This window comes from Hermetia illucens, chromosome 5 (genome assembly GCF_905115235.1).
Source record: "Hermetia illucens chromosome 5, iHerIll2.2.curated.20191125, whole genome shotgun sequence".
NCBI lineage: Eukaryota > Metazoa > Arthropoda > Insecta > Diptera > Stratiomyidae > Hermetia > Hermetia illucens.
In genome coordinates this window covers 49,283,724-49,301,139 of record NC_051853.1, presented here as the reverse complement: position 1 = coordinate 49,301,139, position 17,416 = coordinate 49,283,724, and the positions used below count along the sequence as shown (strand labels likewise).

The following is a 17,416-nucleotide window of genomic DNA, read 5'->3' as shown; positions in this document are numbered from 1 at the left end:
AGAGAACAGACAGACTTTTCCGTCGCGTCTGAAATTTAGGGGACTATTTTTGTTCCAATGCTATCGGCTTTGAAAATATAAGCGAATGGCTATGCGTTTGCGAGGCAAGTTTAGAAATATAAGCCTGACAAAGGTTCACGCCCCTACGGAGGAGACTGCAGAGTTGGAGAAGGATACTTTCTACGAAGCAGTTGAGCGGACCCTCGAAGCTAATCCCAAGTATGATATCAAAATCATACTTGGAGATTTCAACAGTCAAGTAGGGACGGAGCCCATATTCAGGCGATACGTCGGCTCCCATATCTTACATAGGGATACCAATGATAACGGCTGCGGATTATTCAGTTAGCAGTATCGCACGAAATGGTTGTCGGAAATACCTGGTATGCGCGAAAAGCGGTCCACATACGTGGGCCTCTCCAGACGGGATGAATTTCAACCTTGATGAAAGTCAGAAAATATAGGGGGCGAATATAGACTCGGACGAGTATCTTGTTGGCATAGTGTTCCGAGCTCGAATTATGACGCCACCTACAATCCCCTCTGAAAATCAGGTGAAAGTGAATACTGAAGCCATTCATAACACAGCCCTCCGCAACTTCTATAAGAGCGAAATGGATGCCCCAATAACCGCAGTCAAGAGAGATCCTGAAGAACGTTCTCATTGATACGGCCACACACATATTTGGCCCCAGTTGCAAAAAGAGTTGGAATGGCTGGTTTGACGATGAATGTAAGCTAGCAACGGAACGGAAGAATGTTGTATACCGATTAATGTTGCATTCTCAAAGAACGCGGGCAGGCGCCGAGACTTATCATGAACTCCGTCGAGCGAAGAAAGGACTTCCCAGACAGAAAAAGTGGGTCTGGGAGAACCAACAAGTCTCTGAACTAGAAAAGTTCAGGGAGCAACCGCACCAGGCGCGGAAGTTTTACCAACAAGTCAGCAGGATGAAACTTTATACACTACGATACTCATCCTGCCGAGTTAAAGAGGGAAATTTGATTTCTGACAGAATGGACATATTGGAGTGATGGGTTGAGTATTTTGATGAACTGTCCAACAACGAAAATATCGACGAGTTCGAGGTCCTGCCAACTCAAGACGACGGACAAATATTGCCACCACTAAGCATAAAAGTTTAAAAACCATAAGTCCCCAGGAGCCGATGGAATTACAGCCGAATTGGTTAAATATGGAAGTGACCAATTACCCCAAGTTGTTCATCAACTTGTGCTCAAGATGTGGAACAGCGAATCAATGCCTGACGATTGGCAACGAGGCATTATCTGTCTCACACATAAAAAGGGGGATATCACGCATTGCAGCAATTATAGCGGTATCACGTTGCTGAGTACCATCTATAAGATATTCTCCACTATCTTGCTAGGTCGAATAGCCGCATACGCCCAGAACATCATTGGCCCATACCAAAGAGGCTTCACTCCAGGCAAATCAGCAACAGGTCAAATTCTCTCTCTGCAGCAAGCGATGGAAAAACTGTTGGAATATGGACAACAGTTGCACCATCTGTTCATCGACTTTAAAGCCGCCTATGATAGCATAGCCAGGGTAAAACTGTACACAGCCATGAGAGAATTCGGTATCCCGACGAAATTAATAAGACTGACTAGGCTGACCCTGACCAATGTGCGAGGTCAGATAAAAGCAGCAGGATCACTCTCAAGATCATTCGACATCAACAACGGTCTACGACAAGGAGATGCGTATCATGCGTCCTCTTCATCCTGGCCCTGGAGAAAGTGATCCGTGATACTGAGGTAAATGCGAGGGGTACGTTCCTCTTTAAGTCTACCCAACTACTGGCCTATGCTGGTGATATCGACATCATGGGACGAACAACCCGAGATGTTCATCCAGATCGAGCAGGCAGCACAACATGTTGGGCTACATATTAATGAAGGCAAGACGAAGTACCTGGTGGCAGCGTCAGCGCCAAAACCAAAAGAATGAACGCACTGGTCAAAAGAAAACAATGAAAATAGGAGACTAAAACTTCGAGACCGTTGAAAATTTCTCCTATCTGGGGTTGAAAATCACAACCGATAACAGCTATGACGATGAAAACCGCGCACGGTTGTTGTCAGCCAAATGAGCCTATTTCAGCTTCCAAAAACTGTTTCGCTCGAAACTAGGGTTTGTATTCCTGGGAGACTTGGGTTCTTATCGAAAAACTGCGAATTTTTGACCGCGTTCGAGAGAAGAATCCTCCGAAGAATTTTTGGCCCCCTACATGAGGATGCACGATTCCGTAGCCTACATAATGACGCAATCTATGAGCGATACCGCGGCGTCAAGTTGTGAATAAAATCCGGCTCAGCAGGCTGCGGTGGGCGGGTCACTTAGTCCATATAGATGAGGATGATCCAGCCTGGAAAATCTATAAGGGTAATATCTATGGTAGAAAAAGAAGACGAGACAGACCCTGACTGAGATAGAGCGATGGCGTAGGAATATCGAATTGGTGGACCTCCTGACAAAACCGGGATGTCTGGAGTTCCTTATTAAGGCAGGCTTAGACCGGATGCCGGCTCTTGCGCCGTTGATGATGATGGTCTTTGTTCCAAACTATTGGATAAGCACCATTTCCAGGAACAAAAAAGCAGGTCGTGCAGATTCTTACTGATTCAGCATTTCACCATTACAATGATCCATTTTGGGGTGAAGGTGAAATTAGCTGAAGACTCACAGATGGGGCCATTTGAGCTTGTAAAGCGACTATACCTACATATGTACGTGTGCCTATTTAAAAAACCCCTAGTTGACATAAAGATATTCTGATGTTTATAAATGGAAAGTAAATGTCGAGCTCTGCGCAGGGTACTTCAAAAATATCCGTTTTGAGATGCGGCGTGGAAATTAATATCCGAGTTGGCAGAGCGGTCCATCAGGCAATTGTAGAGTTTGAAAAGAGTGCACATATCATGGAAGATACCGCGTTGCTTCAGGGAGGGGACATTGAAGGTGCGGAGTCGTGCCTGATAGACAACCCGTGGAAGGTTCTTTTTGTAAAAGAGGGTCTGGGTGAATTCGCGTTGTACAACTTCAAGAGCGCGACAGTCACGGATGCGGAATGGGGCCAGACTACACAGCAATATTCAAGGACATTTCTGACAAGGGAGTGGAAGAGTGTTAAGGAGGGCTGAAGTAAAGTCGGAGGAGGAACATAGGATAAAATCAGACATTTAGGAAGCTCTATCGATGATGTCAACGAAGTGGGAGTTGAAACGAAGTGTGTTGTCGAATATTATACCCAGGTTTTGGAAGGAGGTCAGTAGTGAAAGGGGTTATCTATTAAGAGAATAGGGAAAGGATGTCGGGAGGGTTTAAGCGAATAGCACATCCAGTGGCATTTGATGACATTCAGTGTTAGCTTGTTGACCGAACACCAATGGACCCAATTATCAAGGGTGGACTGCAAGAGAGTAGAGCCCAGCGGAGAGAAAACAGGCAAATAATTTAAGGGGCGTTTACGACCTACGACTGGGGGCAAAGACTTGCTGGATAAGCTGCGGAAAGTGGGTTCGCATAAGGACGATTTAGTCCGGAAAGTCTATAAGGGCAACATCTATGTTAGAGAAAGGATACGAGGGAGCCTGTACTTTAGATGAAGGCGGTCAGAACGCCAGACAGCGCATTTGACGCGTTCAGGATACTTCAAGTTTCCTGTTAGGGCAGGTCTATTGATGAAAATGACACAGTATTGAACTCTTCTCAAAGAGATATGGTGTACATTTCAGTTTAACTTCTCTATATTTTTTTTGTAACATTAAATTCCACTATAGTCGAGTGTCCCACTATCAAGGCACTGCAGTTATGGGATATCGACGGCCTACTGTTACTAACCTTGCATTCTTTTTTCATTACTTCCTTCCTATTATTTTGATTCTTGTAGCCAATAGCCTCCTTAACACGACCTACAAATAAGTCTTAGCTTTGAGCTTCGCACCAACAATGTGCGTATCTGATCGGAGGTTATTTATCAGGGGATAAATATTATCTGTTACTTCAGAGTGCCCATACACAATGGTGACTAAACTGGGGTGAAAGGCGCATGCCCGCTTGATTTCAAGTTATATTAAGTACTACGGGTAAGTTGTACCCTTCAGAGGAGAGTTCGAATTGCACTTCAAGCGGAACATTGAACCATAAAGACTGTCGTTTACAAATCATCTTCTATCATTGCTGTTACCGTCACCAAAATCTTGTTTCCATATTCCATGTTCAATCAATGCATTATCACAGCGTACTTTCACATGCAGATCTCCTATAAGGATCACAATGTTGTCTTTGAGGAGCATACTTGGAGTATACTGAAATTTTTATAGAAAGCCTCCTTCTTTTCTTTAGCTCGGAAGCCTTCATTGGGGCGCAAACTATGCAAGTCTGATGTTTCCTAATTTGGATGGAAGTTCCTTGGGGAAAGATTTGTCTGACAACATCTTTCGAGCTTTACGCGAGTTCGCTCCATCAGTGCTTCTTAGGTGTCCTGTCTTGTTAGAGTGCAACAGCAGCATGAGGAACGGTTAAAACAACACCATCTCCAGTATCACTGCAGTTCTCACTTAAGTTATGGTGGAAGAGCGTGCCTTCCGTCGAAACACTGATAAGACGCTATGGGTTAGCCACAATACCGTCAAATTATAATTCACAAGAATCGACATTAATAAGACAAAATATTCAAATTGTTGGCTGCAATATTCCAATAATGCACCTCATTAATCCACACATTTAGGAACAATGTTATAGAAAAATATTTATGAAGTATGGAAAATCCAAATATGGAACTTGGGTTTCCCCATTGTGAAGTCGAATTCCATAAATTCAACAATGTTAGTAGCGAATAAAATTCTGACTTTTTTGGGTTGCGTATGGAATTAAAATTTCCAATATGTGTATTTCTTGGAATCGTTGCAGTCTGTTGCGATATTCAAAGGCTATCGATAATATAAATGTTGTTCCAACCCAGTTGAGGCCATAAAATGAACTTGCATATGTTTCTTATGTACTCAATTTCCTTCTTACTGTACTTATAAGCCCCTGATTGTGTTTCAATTTCGACTCCAACTCCAATTACTAATAGCGAATGTAGGTCTGGGTATCTCGTGTGCCTTGAAAACTCCCAAGTGGAAGGAGTATCATAAAAAGTAACATCTCAGCAGACAACATGTCTGTCACGTGAAAAAGGGGTCGAAATGCCATTTTGGAACTTCTTAAAACCCTTTCAGACACTCCAGCATTATTTGATTTTCTTGTGGATAATGTTCATGATGACGGCATCCTGATGATCTCCTAATGCAATATTTTCTATAAAAAATCTTTTAAGACTACGCAAGATATTGACATGTTGGTTTTCTACACCCGCCTTTGTCCTGTTCCAACTTTCCGTATTGCAGGTAATCAAAAAAAGCAAACAAAAGGCGTGAGGATTAATTCTTTCGAAAAGAGACTGTGGCAATCATTGCCTCTAGAATGGCCAAGTCGAGTTGTTTTTATGAAGCCAACAGCCTCCGTCGATTCTTAAGATATCGAATTTCCTGGGAGTGTATAAAAGTCTAGAACTCTTTGTGTGCTACCCACTATTGCGTGTGGTAGGTGTCGGTCGTAATAACGCAGACTCTCTGTTGGCAACTCAACCAGAAGATCAAATTCGATCACAAATTGATTATTACCTGTATCTTAAAATCATTGTAGATAGTTCACAGACAAAATGGTCTCTTGATTTCCATTCCAGTTGAGAAGAATAGACGGAGAAAATGTTTATCATTTGGAGGATAGGTAGCGAAGTAATGTTGTTCAAAAAGGGAAAATGTCAAGCCCTGTGACTGACAGAATAATCATGTTTCAAAGCAACGGATGAAAAAATGGAAACCTTTGTGATGACGGGTTGGAATGCCATTAGAAATATTATCACAAATATTTGGTCGAAGGGAAATCGAGAAAAAAATTTATAAAGTTGGAACTGTTCTTGAATTCTTACCCTGATGCCAGAGTGTTGCTCCACATAATCTTTAGTTTTGTATAATTCTAGCGAGCCTGAAAAATGAGAAAATAAGATTAATGAACATTATAGACCTCGACTGATATTACGGTCAATAAAATGAATATGAGTAAGAATTTTAGTTTTCTTTTATAAATATAAGGACATAAATAGTTCGATGAGTATGGTTAGGAGCAAGGTAGGGAATCCGTTTTGGAGTGTAGTGAAAAGGTGATGTGTAATGTATTTACTGCAGAAATTTATGCTTTCGCTTAGGTTAATTTACCTTTTTTAGGTAGAACGCTAATTTATACTAAGGAAGTTCAGCTGGAGGAGGGTACATTATAGAGCACCTAATTAGGAGTGATCTGAGACCAACAGGCGAGAAAAAGAAGTTACTGCAACAGTAATGAACGATATCTCATTTCATAAAAGTAATGGTCCAACTTTATATGGTCTGGAGACACCCAATAAACAATTCTATAGAGACCAGGGGGCTGAATAATTCAGGCTTTTCATTCCTTTTAAAGTAGCAGAGCTTCGATTTGATCTTGTTCTACAAATGAAAATCTATATATACCAAAGGGGAGCCGACGAAAGTAAGGATTCTGGAATGGGGTTTATTGTATCTAACCGATTTAAACATCTTTTCACTGGTTTCAATTAAAATCTTTTCGGCATTACGGGGAAATTTGCTTTTTTTTTGGTTTTTCTAGCCCGGACAAAGTGACATACACAACAGTAGAAATAACTTCAATAACACAAAAGAGGTATCACACTAATTTCATAAAAGTGATTTTAACACCAGCTACATTTGCACTGTAGCATAATTGTGTACTATCGCCCTACGTGATACAAACATCGCCATCGCGTCCAGAAAATTAAGCATTTTGGGATTCTTTACAGTGGATTAATGAGCAAATGGATAAAGATAGAAACGCGATTTTTTCACCATATATTTATTGATATCTCTAGTATATGTGATAAATTTTTTAGCTTGATATCGTAGCTAGTTTTCGGAATACGTTTTTCTGCTGCCACGCTGGAGGGCGCTGTGTTCATCTGAGGAAAAAAAACTAAACCCCATTTTAATATGGACAATATTCCACGGTCCGCAAACTAGGATAATTAGAAAATATTAAAAGGTAAATTTTTGGTGGGCTTTTAAACCTAATTTTTTCGATTTGGGTGTTTTTTTACGGTTTTTTTATGAATAAAAAAAACGATCCGTCCGATTGCAATTATCCTAGTTTGGGGACCGTAGAAATATGTATTAAAGAAGTCGTGAAAATTTCAAAGAATTTGTTTGGATAGATTTTGAGCTATGGTGGCAGCCGACTTTCAAGATGCGGTTTCGAGAAAAACGCATTTGAAAATTTAAATGTGATTATCAACAGTAAAATTTTAACTCCCCATTAATCTTCTATACCTGGTCTATAGAGAACACCCTCCGTTTCTCCAAAAAAGTCTTGTAAGGCCGATTGTTGCTCTCTGGTTCCAATTTTGGCTCTTTTAGCGAGGTCAGTCGACCGTCGTTCGGAAAGCCAAATTCGCGCTTCATTACGGCGGTTGACATAAACCTGACATATGTGACCAACTTGACATCCCATCGTCACTAGGATTTTGAGAATGCCATTGAATCCTTCATTGAAAATAATTACAGCCAGAAAAGTGGCTATTTCTACGACCTTGTCCCCAGAATGAAGGTGTTTAGGAGCGAAAGTCCAGATCAATGCATTTAACGACTCATTGTTATTCTGGGTCTCTGCTCCTAAACATCTGTTCAAGAGATCATCTCGTTACAAATCTTCGTAGATTGGTTTGATGACTGTTTGAACTTCTTCTGTCAAAGGTGCCTTCTCGTGGTGGAAACTATCCAGTTCTCCTTTCGTTTCCGCTTTGCGCCATTTGCACCAACTGTCCTCGCCTGCTGGACAATTTGATGCTGAGGATTTTCGTCTGTAGAGCATTTATGGAAGAAAGTTGCCCAAATTTCTTTTTTCATTCCTTCTATCGAATTTGCGTGTCGACGAATAGGTAGCCCAAAAAAATGTAGTGCGGTCGTTAATAACTTTATCAGTAAGTATTTCAGCCCCTTTTCTACCAATGTCTTTGTGAATCTTCTTTACATTTCTAAGCCGCGTTCCCATTCTTTTCTCGACATGTCCTACGCATTCCTTTTTTACTACTAAGTATATTTTATTATTTGCAGAAATTTGCAGAAATACCGGAGAAAATTCCAGCAAAATCCAATATACAATATACGAAACTTGTCGCAATTGGAACATCCATGTTCATGCTTGCTAAAAGTTTCTTTGCTGATGTTGATGCGAAGTTCTTTTTCTTCTCTGATAAGTATCGATTCCCATGAAATACTCGTTTTTTAGTGCGAGCATGACGTTGAACGTTGAAGCGATCTCCCTTCGTACGATCCATTTCAAAAAATCACTAAACACCCAAACAGCACAATACTTACAACAAAATATAACTGAGTATAGCTTGAAACCCTTTCAGTGCTCACTCTAGACTGGATTATCCTTTTTATTCCAAACGGCAAATAAGTTTAGACAATTGATTTGTTTTCAATCTGTTTATATTTATACCTGTGTTCGAATTTATAAGGCTAAGGTAAAAAACTAACAGGTAAAAAAAGAATCGACGCTCTTTCCCATCGAGTACTCTAGCCGCGGCTGCAAACTCCTTAACTGTTTAACACTGTAATTTCTGAAAGACTCGGAATATTGGAAAATCCCTTTGCCCACATATTCTCCACTATATATAGATACAATTCATGCAAAAAAAAAATCGATTTCTCCAACCCGACACACGGGATGACCCCCTTAATATGTGGATTTTTGCCAAAATATCGCATTTTAAAAAGTAAGGTTCAGAATTTCCGAAAATTATTTACAATCAATCCGTGTCCAGTTAGCTAGGTGGTTAGAGCACAAGGCTGTCGTACGGAAGGTCGCGGTTCGAATCTCACTGGTGGCAGCGGGATTTGCATCGTGATTTGACGTTGGATACCAGTCGACTCAGCTGTGAATGAGTACCTGAGTCAAATCAGGGTAATAATCTCGGGCGAACGCAATGCTTACAACATTGCCTCCTACAATGTACTGTAGTGTACCGTTACTGTCTTGAATGCAGTGTTTTCACGCACTTGAAGGCCTTGATTCAATATGTAGCGCCAACGATTATTTTGATTTTACCTAATACTAGCACTAAGTACCAAGTTTTTAGGCGCTGACGACCCTACCTACTTAAAAACTAAAGGGACGTTGGCGGTGGTAAGTGAATGGGAAAATCCGTTGAGAACTTCCGCAACATCGAGCACGTATGCAGAATGGTGTACTTCTGTATGGTTGGAACCAGATTGTGCGTATTTCTGTTCGATGTTGATGTTAGCAACATCAATAATATACGCGGAGCGACCCGTCTTGTCAACTAACAGTACGTCAGTTAGAACTTGCCGGTCCCAATACATGCTGCAAGCAGAACTATCAAGTATTGCTGGTAAACCGGACATGTTTTCGTGATCAGCTCATGCTTGTGTCCAAGGTTTTGATTGATAACCTTACATACCGGTGCCATAATAGTACAGTCAGTCGTATCCGCCGCTGGATGTTTTCCAAATCGGTCTTCGTCCACGGCAATGTTCCGAATACATAAGTCAGCGAGGGGATAGCGAATACATTCAATGCGCTTATTTTATTCTTCCCCGACAGATGCGATTTCAGTACCAACTTTACATGTCGCAGGAATTCAGACAGCAGAAGATCCTTCAGATCACCAACCCGAGCGGGTGTTCCTTGTGGAATTCCTAAGCATTTGTCTGTCTCGGTCATAGCTTCGATGTGGAGGTCACCATTGCTATGGCCGGGACTTTGCGGATGGCTTGGATTCGACATTTGTCTAATCCAAACTCCATCCGAATATTACGTGTGGACATTTCTACTATTCGCAGCAGACAAGACAGTACAAGCACACAGCTTGATGTCATCTAAGTGTGGCACTTCGCACTTAGCACGCAAGCCATATTTAATTGGAGAAGCATCATTCAGTAGCCATGAAAGGGGGTTCAGTGCCATACAAAATCAAAGGGGACTCCAAGAATCCCTTTGGAATATGCCCCTACGTATACGGATGTGCACCCTAAGATGTACGTACTGATAAGGTGGTATGCATCCTTCCATGAGTGTCACCAAAAACTTTATTAGTTTCTGGCCAATGCGATACAAATGAAGGACATCAATTAACCAGATATGCGGGAAGCTATCAAAAGCCTTGGCATAATCGATATAGCAACTAAAAATTTTTCTTTGGCCTCTAGTTACTTGTCCTATAACTACCGAGTCGATAATGAGTTGTTCTTTGAAACCCCTTAACCCAACTCGGCAGCCCTTCTGCTCCTCGGATGGCATGTTGTTGGCCTCGAAGTGCGCATTGACTCTCCCACTAATAATGGACATAATGAATTTGTAGAGGGTTGGTAAGCAAGTAAACGGTCTTGTGTCTGATCCTGAACCGTGTCCTCTTTAGGGATAAGGTAGGCAATCCCCGCAGTGAGGAAGGGTGGAAATTCCTTCCGCCGATTCATGACCTAATTTATGCCGTGTGCCAACCGACTGTGTACGCTGGCAAATTTTTTATACCAGAAATTCTGCACCCGATCCAGACCTGGGCCCCTCCAGTTCTTCGAGTTGTTTATGGCTCGTCGAACTTCCTCTTCGGTAACATCCGCGAAATTCATGCTAGGCGCATTGGCATGACGGGTGCCTTCGGTGGTGATTCACTTAACATGCTGGGCGGGTAACCCCCAAAGTCCACCCCAGTATTCTTTCGCTTCCTTTATCGAAAACTGCACTGTTTGGACCCTCTCTTGGGATTCGTTGGGAGACCTGAAAAGGCTTCGCTGGTACCTCGCGTATGTTACATTCTGGACACGTATGGAGTGACTTTCGCCGCACCGTCGTAATCGACTGCATATGACAGAAAGTTTCTGCTTTAGTGTGTCCAGAATTTCAATTGCGGGTGTCTCACCGGGGATGGCATAATTTTTCTAAACCTTCTGCACTTTATTTCTCAACCATCTGCTGGCATTGCCAGTGCTGATCTGGATGAGTCTAGCAATGTTCTACCTTAGTGAGTCCCGCCGACGTTTCAGATGAACTTTCCATGGTGGATCATTTCGGTCACTCAAATCAATAACACGAAATCGACTCTTCTGATCGTGCAATCTGAAACCCGCAACTGCACCACACAAGCGATTGTAGTTGCAGCAGAGTGCTTGGGTGAGTACTGAAACTGTTGCCTGCAGTGCGGGGTGATGCTGTTGATGTTGCCGGCTCTACCCCCATCGACTCTCAGTCACCAGTTTCCGCGATGACCTCAAGCCGAACACGTTTTCTGATGATGGTCGGGATTGTGTCGCTGCGAGTAATATAGCGGTACTGTTGTGTGGATTGCGGGAATCGTTAGATGAATCTCTGGTACAGCAAGGGGCGGTAAGATGTTGTACCCGCCCCCGCCGTTATTTCGTAGTAGGAGCAGATGATGAAGAGTTCCATTTCTTCAGCCCAGTTCATCTGCTGCCTACGCGAACCTGCTGAAGTGGTCGCCACAGATTGTGGCAAAACAGCTGCAGAAGGCGGAGCAATGGTCCTGGTCGTTGTGGCCTGTAGACATCGAACTGCTCCACGACTAGCGGTTTCGACGCCGTGCTGTCCATTACGGGTGCCCGGCCCAGTCACAAAATCAGACGACTCCCGCCGGTTATCCGCACCGAACTTAAAGTTTCTCCTTCTTTTCATATTATAGATGGATTTGCATTTTATACCTAATTGCCAGGTGTGAGGACAGCTTCCTCAGTGAGTAATCTGCAAGACTGCAGAGTTCCTGCACTTTTCTCACCTACCCCCTGAGACGCTGCGGTGGCGTACATCCATTCAGACTGAAGCTATCCATCCCTCCTCCTTTCACAATCGGGCTTAGGCCCGGCTCCAGCCTAGTTTACTTACTTACTTTGCAGTTATTATTATTTACAATTGAACTTTATGTAATATATCATACAAACCCTAGGCATCAGTTTTAAATGTAGAGGTAAAATTTTAAGCCAATCGGTCCAGATTGGTCTAGATTGCCCTCGGATGACGTCAAGGTATTGCTCGGGGATTTCAACCCAAAGTTTGGGAGCGCGGGGGCACAGTGAAGGATGATTCGGGGGTGAAGCCTCCATAACATATCAAGTGACAACGGCCAATACCTTATTGACTTCGAAAGTAGCAGAAATTTGAGTTAAAAAACGAAATGCTACGCACACAAGTGCATTACTCAGATTGTATTACCTTCAACTAGATAGACCAGCATCCTTGACATAAGATCAAGAGGAGCAAACTGTGATTACGGCCAATAACTAGATGATTGGTTCACGATGATTCACGATTTCGCTCGACATGCGTCAATGTGATTAGGAATGTAAACTGCATTGTTTTTCATTGTCGGAGTTTCACTGCGCATCGAACACTTAATATTTGCAGACATTGGCAACAGAAACAAGTTAAATCCGGATGGTTTAACGTGAGTTCTCATCTTGAGGTATAACTGCACTATCTTCTTAAGACACGGATTGATTTTGTCATCACAATCTGAACCCCGCTGTGACAAGCAACACCGGTACTGGTCTATACTGAGTGCATGGCTCAGCATTCGTACTGGTGAATGCAAAACATGCCTAAATCTTTACCGAACTAAGAGCGCGAGTTGTAAACGATACTGCACACTTTTATTCGAAGGTCTTTGTCGTGGTGGGAACCTTACCTCAACCTCTATGAAACTCCCACTAGGGGGCCTATCGCAAATAACCGGGATGGGAATACATGTCCCAGGAATAGGAACTCAGAGGGCTACCCCGGTACCAGATAATCTCTGGTGGATAACCTCTTGTGGATCTTCGTGCCAAAAGAGTCTATTTCAGCTTACAAAAACTGTTCCGCTCGAAATATCTCACCTGACACTATGGGGTGGTCTTAGTGTACAAGACTATGATCTTGTCAGTTCTCATGTATTCTTCGGAGACTTGGGTTCTTAGCAAAAAAAATTACGAACTTTTGACCACGTGCGAGATAAGAATCCTTCGAAGAATTTGGGCCCCTACATGAGGATGGACGATCCCGCAGCCTACATAACGACGAAATCTATGAGCGATACCATTAAGTTGGGGACAAAATCTGGCTCAGCAAGTTGTGGCGAACGGGTCATTTAATCCATATAGATAAGGATGATCCAGCCCGAAAAATCTATAAGCACAATATCTATGGTAGAAAAAGAAGCCGAGGCAGACCTTGCCTAAAATGGAGCGATAGCGTAGGTCAAGACGCCAGAGAGCTTCTAAGGATATCGAATTGGTGGACCTCGGCGCCAAACCGGGATGTCTGGAGTTCCTTATTAAGGCAGGCCTAAACCGTTTTTGCGTCGTTGATGATGATGATGATGAATATTCGTAGCCAAAGCGACTCAGATGAGTCCCGGTGCAGACTCGGGTCTGATTGCTCAAAGCCTTGGAGCATTGATCTACTGCAGTACCAGCAAGTCAATGTGGATATAGTAAGGCACTAATCACTATATATTACTCATCATACACTATTTCCGTTTGCTGACGAACCCAAGAATAAGTTCACTTTAGGATAGTTTCGGATTTAGAACCTAAATCTGAATTGCTAATTGGTAGGACAAGTTGGATTGTAAGCAGGTCAGATTAAAAATCACTGAGGAAGAGAACAATCGGTTCTCGAAGTAGCGACATAAAAGATCATAAAAGGGTTCTAGGGAAATTTAGTTTATTTTCGATTTCTAATTATAAACAAGCCGACATATAGTGCAGTAATCTGAACGAATTGATTATGAGGCGGAAATAGGGCTAGTCAGCAAGGGTGCATCGTACGATAAAAGAAGTTGGTAGCTATTTTCAAAGAGATATTAGGTTTTTGCATCATACCTGGGGGTGGGGGTAAGGGCTGGAAGGAGTTTTAGCGTTGGAAAGAAGAATGTCAGAAATCAGTAGATATTTCACTGACTCCTTTGGAATCCTTTGAGAAAAAACAAGTTGAGTATAAGCCATTGAAGCATTTTACTACTGTAATAAGTATTCTAGTAAGACTCACGGCTTGATCCAGGCAACTCATCAAATGCTGCCTCCTGTGACCGAAGTGGTTACTAGGTGGTATTTGCCCCCTTATTTAAATTCAACAACAGGACATGTGTATGAATTATATTCAGGACAAAGCCGTCGAATAAAAATTCAGGCCTAAAGCCGACCAAGGATAAACTAAATTTTGTTTAGAAATTGCGGCAGTCCTAAGTTCGCCAGCCATTTGATGGCGGGCAGGATTAGTTGGGAAGCGGCTTACGTCGACGGTTGTGGTCCATGGACCACTGAGTCTTGGGCAAGCACCCAAGATGCAACAATTAGACTTGTGTTTTCACAAGTAGCCTCTTCCGTTGCGTTAGCGGAAAATTTCACGCTGTTCACAGGGCAGAGATGAGGCAGCGCCTGATGAGTTAGGTCTGCCCTGGGCGGCACCGTGTCGCCTAATTTTAGCAGCTTGGGTGCTTGCCCAAGACTGAGGGGTCCGTGGAGCACAACCTGGGAAGTAAATTACTTCACAACTGGTCCGCTCTGCTATCAACTGGGTGTGTGTGTGGGACTTAGGACTCCTTTAATTCTTAAACAAAATTTAGGGTCCTAGTTCCCGTAGTTTTTATTATTTACCATTAATACTATCTAGCTTAGATAGAAAACACAGCGGGAACTAGGACACTAAATTTTGTTTAGCAATTGAGGGATTCATAAGTCCACCGCCCACTTGAAGCACTTTTGAAGACCATAACTAAATTTGGCAAATATTATCAAAAAATTGAAAATTAATTCTTTTTAAAGGACGCTGGGAGGAAAATTCTGAAGAATTATACTTGTAACAATAAAGGGACGAAGCGTCGGCAATCATGATGTGCGTTTTGAAGACGGCATTATTTGGCGGAAATATGTAAAAAGTAGAAACCTTAAATCCAATTAGAAGGAGAAGGATTCGCGGAATCCTAATTCCTGGGAAAGGAAGAAATGAAAAATAAGGAGTTGTAGTCTTGCAATTAGTGAAATTTCAATTCAATCATTAGAGTTAGAATATCCACAAACTTTGATCGGACAAGAACTTCACAGATATTGTAAATAATCTTCAAACAACTCCACCAGAAAATATTGCGACTTTCACCAAAGAAATGATGAAAAGGTCCACTCGAAATATAATCTCCTGCAACTGAAACTAAAAAACAAACTTTACTAACCCGAATATTTGTTAAATTCCTTCTCAAAATAAGATTTGAAACCTGCGCCGGAACGTCATCAAAATGGAATTCTTTTGTCTCGTTGTGTTGCTCCCAAGGCAGGAAAATTATTCAATTCGAACTACAAGTTTTTGGCTTTTTTTCGTAGCATTCCATTGATGATGATTCAATATCAATTTAATTAAATTCCACACACCTGGGAGATATTCATGGATGAATGTATCCCGACGCGCACACTGATTTTTCTATCTCAACAATTTTTTGAAATTCCCTCATTTGTTTCTGGTGTCAAATATTCATATTCATCCAGGAGGACACTAATCGCGGTAATCTTCCAAATTCAATACATTTTATATCACAGAATTGTGGTTTAATCAATTTACATTCCATGCAGGCAACATGCTCCGATTTATTTCATTTCAACGGTCATTCAGCAAAATCTCCCGCCAAAATTCGAGCCCAGCATTCCAGACGCGATTACGTTTCCACAAACGACCGACAACGAAGTAATTACAATAAAAATCAATCACATGTTCGGCTCTAATTACTTCTATTATTAATAATATAATCACACAATCACCAGCGAGTAACTCACTAACACAATGAAACGCGGGCACAGTGTCTAGCAGGATACACGAGACTATAAACTTTTAAACAGGACAGGACACAGTATAGGACCTAGCGATCGTTACAGGGTGCAAAGTAACGTTGGCGGACGTTTCTGAAAGCGCGTAAAACGTGGAAACGGTCTTTTTAGTTTGGCGACGATTCGCATCAAGTCTTAAGAAAACTTTGGAGACAGAAATTAATGTGGGGTCGAGCATAACAAAAAATCAGCGAGCGAACAAACAAGAGCAAGAAAACGTTGTCGTTTTGGATCTTCAGTGCCGCGCCGCCCACTTCCCCGTGTCCATGTAGAATGGAGCAGTTGGAGCCTGCAGCCTTGGAACGCCCCTTCTTCGCGCGCCCGATCACCTGCCACCGCGCCACAAATTTCCTCCACTGAACTGGGTTTATTCACACACCAGCGTTCCGCAGAATTTTCCCGATAGCTTTTCCGATAGTGGCTTCATTGCAAGAATGGGATCCAGCGCGGTGTATGGAGACACGCGTTTGCTGTTCTTCAATTTACATTTATCTTTCGAAAATTCACTGTACATTTCCCTATTTTCCGATTTACAGCATTCGAGAGTGTCTTATGTCTTGACACAGAGGTTCATTTGGAAGCTGTGCGACACAGTCAGGTTCCCGTCGCTCCGCCATTTCTCCGGTGCGGATGCTGGGGTGGACCAGAAACGCACCCCGGGGGCAAGGGCGGGTATTGTGTTTCATTTCATTTCACTCGCTTATGAAATTTCTGCGCGAATCCCAAAGTTTGTATTGCGAAAGGAGAAGAGCCAGGAGATGCGGGAAGATGCTTTCACTTGTATTTTTCGCAATGTTTTATAAGCCCTTCCTCATATTGGGGGCGAGATGATTCTGTTTGCTGCTTTTGTTTTGATTTTCTCGGTTCTTGGATTGCCGAAAGTGCGCAGGAGTGAACAGGCCATCGGTGGAAGAGAACTGGCATAAACAAATGACCGGAGAGGAAGAAAAAGATGAAAATGAATTCTATTTCTCCTTGCACTGATGTGGAAAAAGTGTGAATGTATTCTCGTTATCGATTGATGAGGAACCGGAGATAAATTCAAATATGCATGAAACGGAATTTGACTCCACTTGACGACTGGAAAATATTAATTGGGCTGTGTGATTTTGCGGGAAAAAAATCGATGAATTAATTGTTTTGAGGGACGTTCAGCACTTCACTATGATATCTATTCTTTTGAGCTTCGATGCAGTTCTTTTACACCCTGGAGTCTTCAAAAGTTTTGGACGGCAATGGAGTACGATATATTACCCCATATGTTCCCTCCTAAATGTAACTGTTGTAACTTTAAAGAATTTTGTAGAAAATCTAATGTTTTTACTTTTTCAATTGGGCGCCCAATGTGGGAGCTTTGTGACCATCATCTCCGGGGTCAATTGGTTTCAGTCCATTTAGTCCATTTAGTTAGTTTATTGTCGCGTTT

The 17,416-nt window shown here is 42.3% G+C and overlaps 1 protein-coding gene across 1 annotated transcript in view; it reads right to left on the bottom strand.

Annotated features, from left to right (window-relative positions):
• Nucleotides 1–15,499, bottom strand: part of LOC119657792 (homeobox protein OTX2-A-like) — a 66,128-nt gene extending 50,629 nt beyond the window's left edge. The window contains exons 1-2 of the mRNA XM_038064875.1: nt 15,345–15,499; nt 6,003–6,058 (exon numbers count right to left, since the gene is read on the bottom strand). Of these exons, the coding sequence (XP_037920803.1) occupies nt 6,003–6,028 (26 nt within the window). The 5' untranslated portion in view covers nt 6,029–6,058; nt 15,345–15,499. The remainder of the gene's footprint in view (nt 1–6,002; nt 6,059–15,344) is intronic.
• Between the last annotated feature and the right edge of the window lie 1,917 nt (nt 15,500–17,416).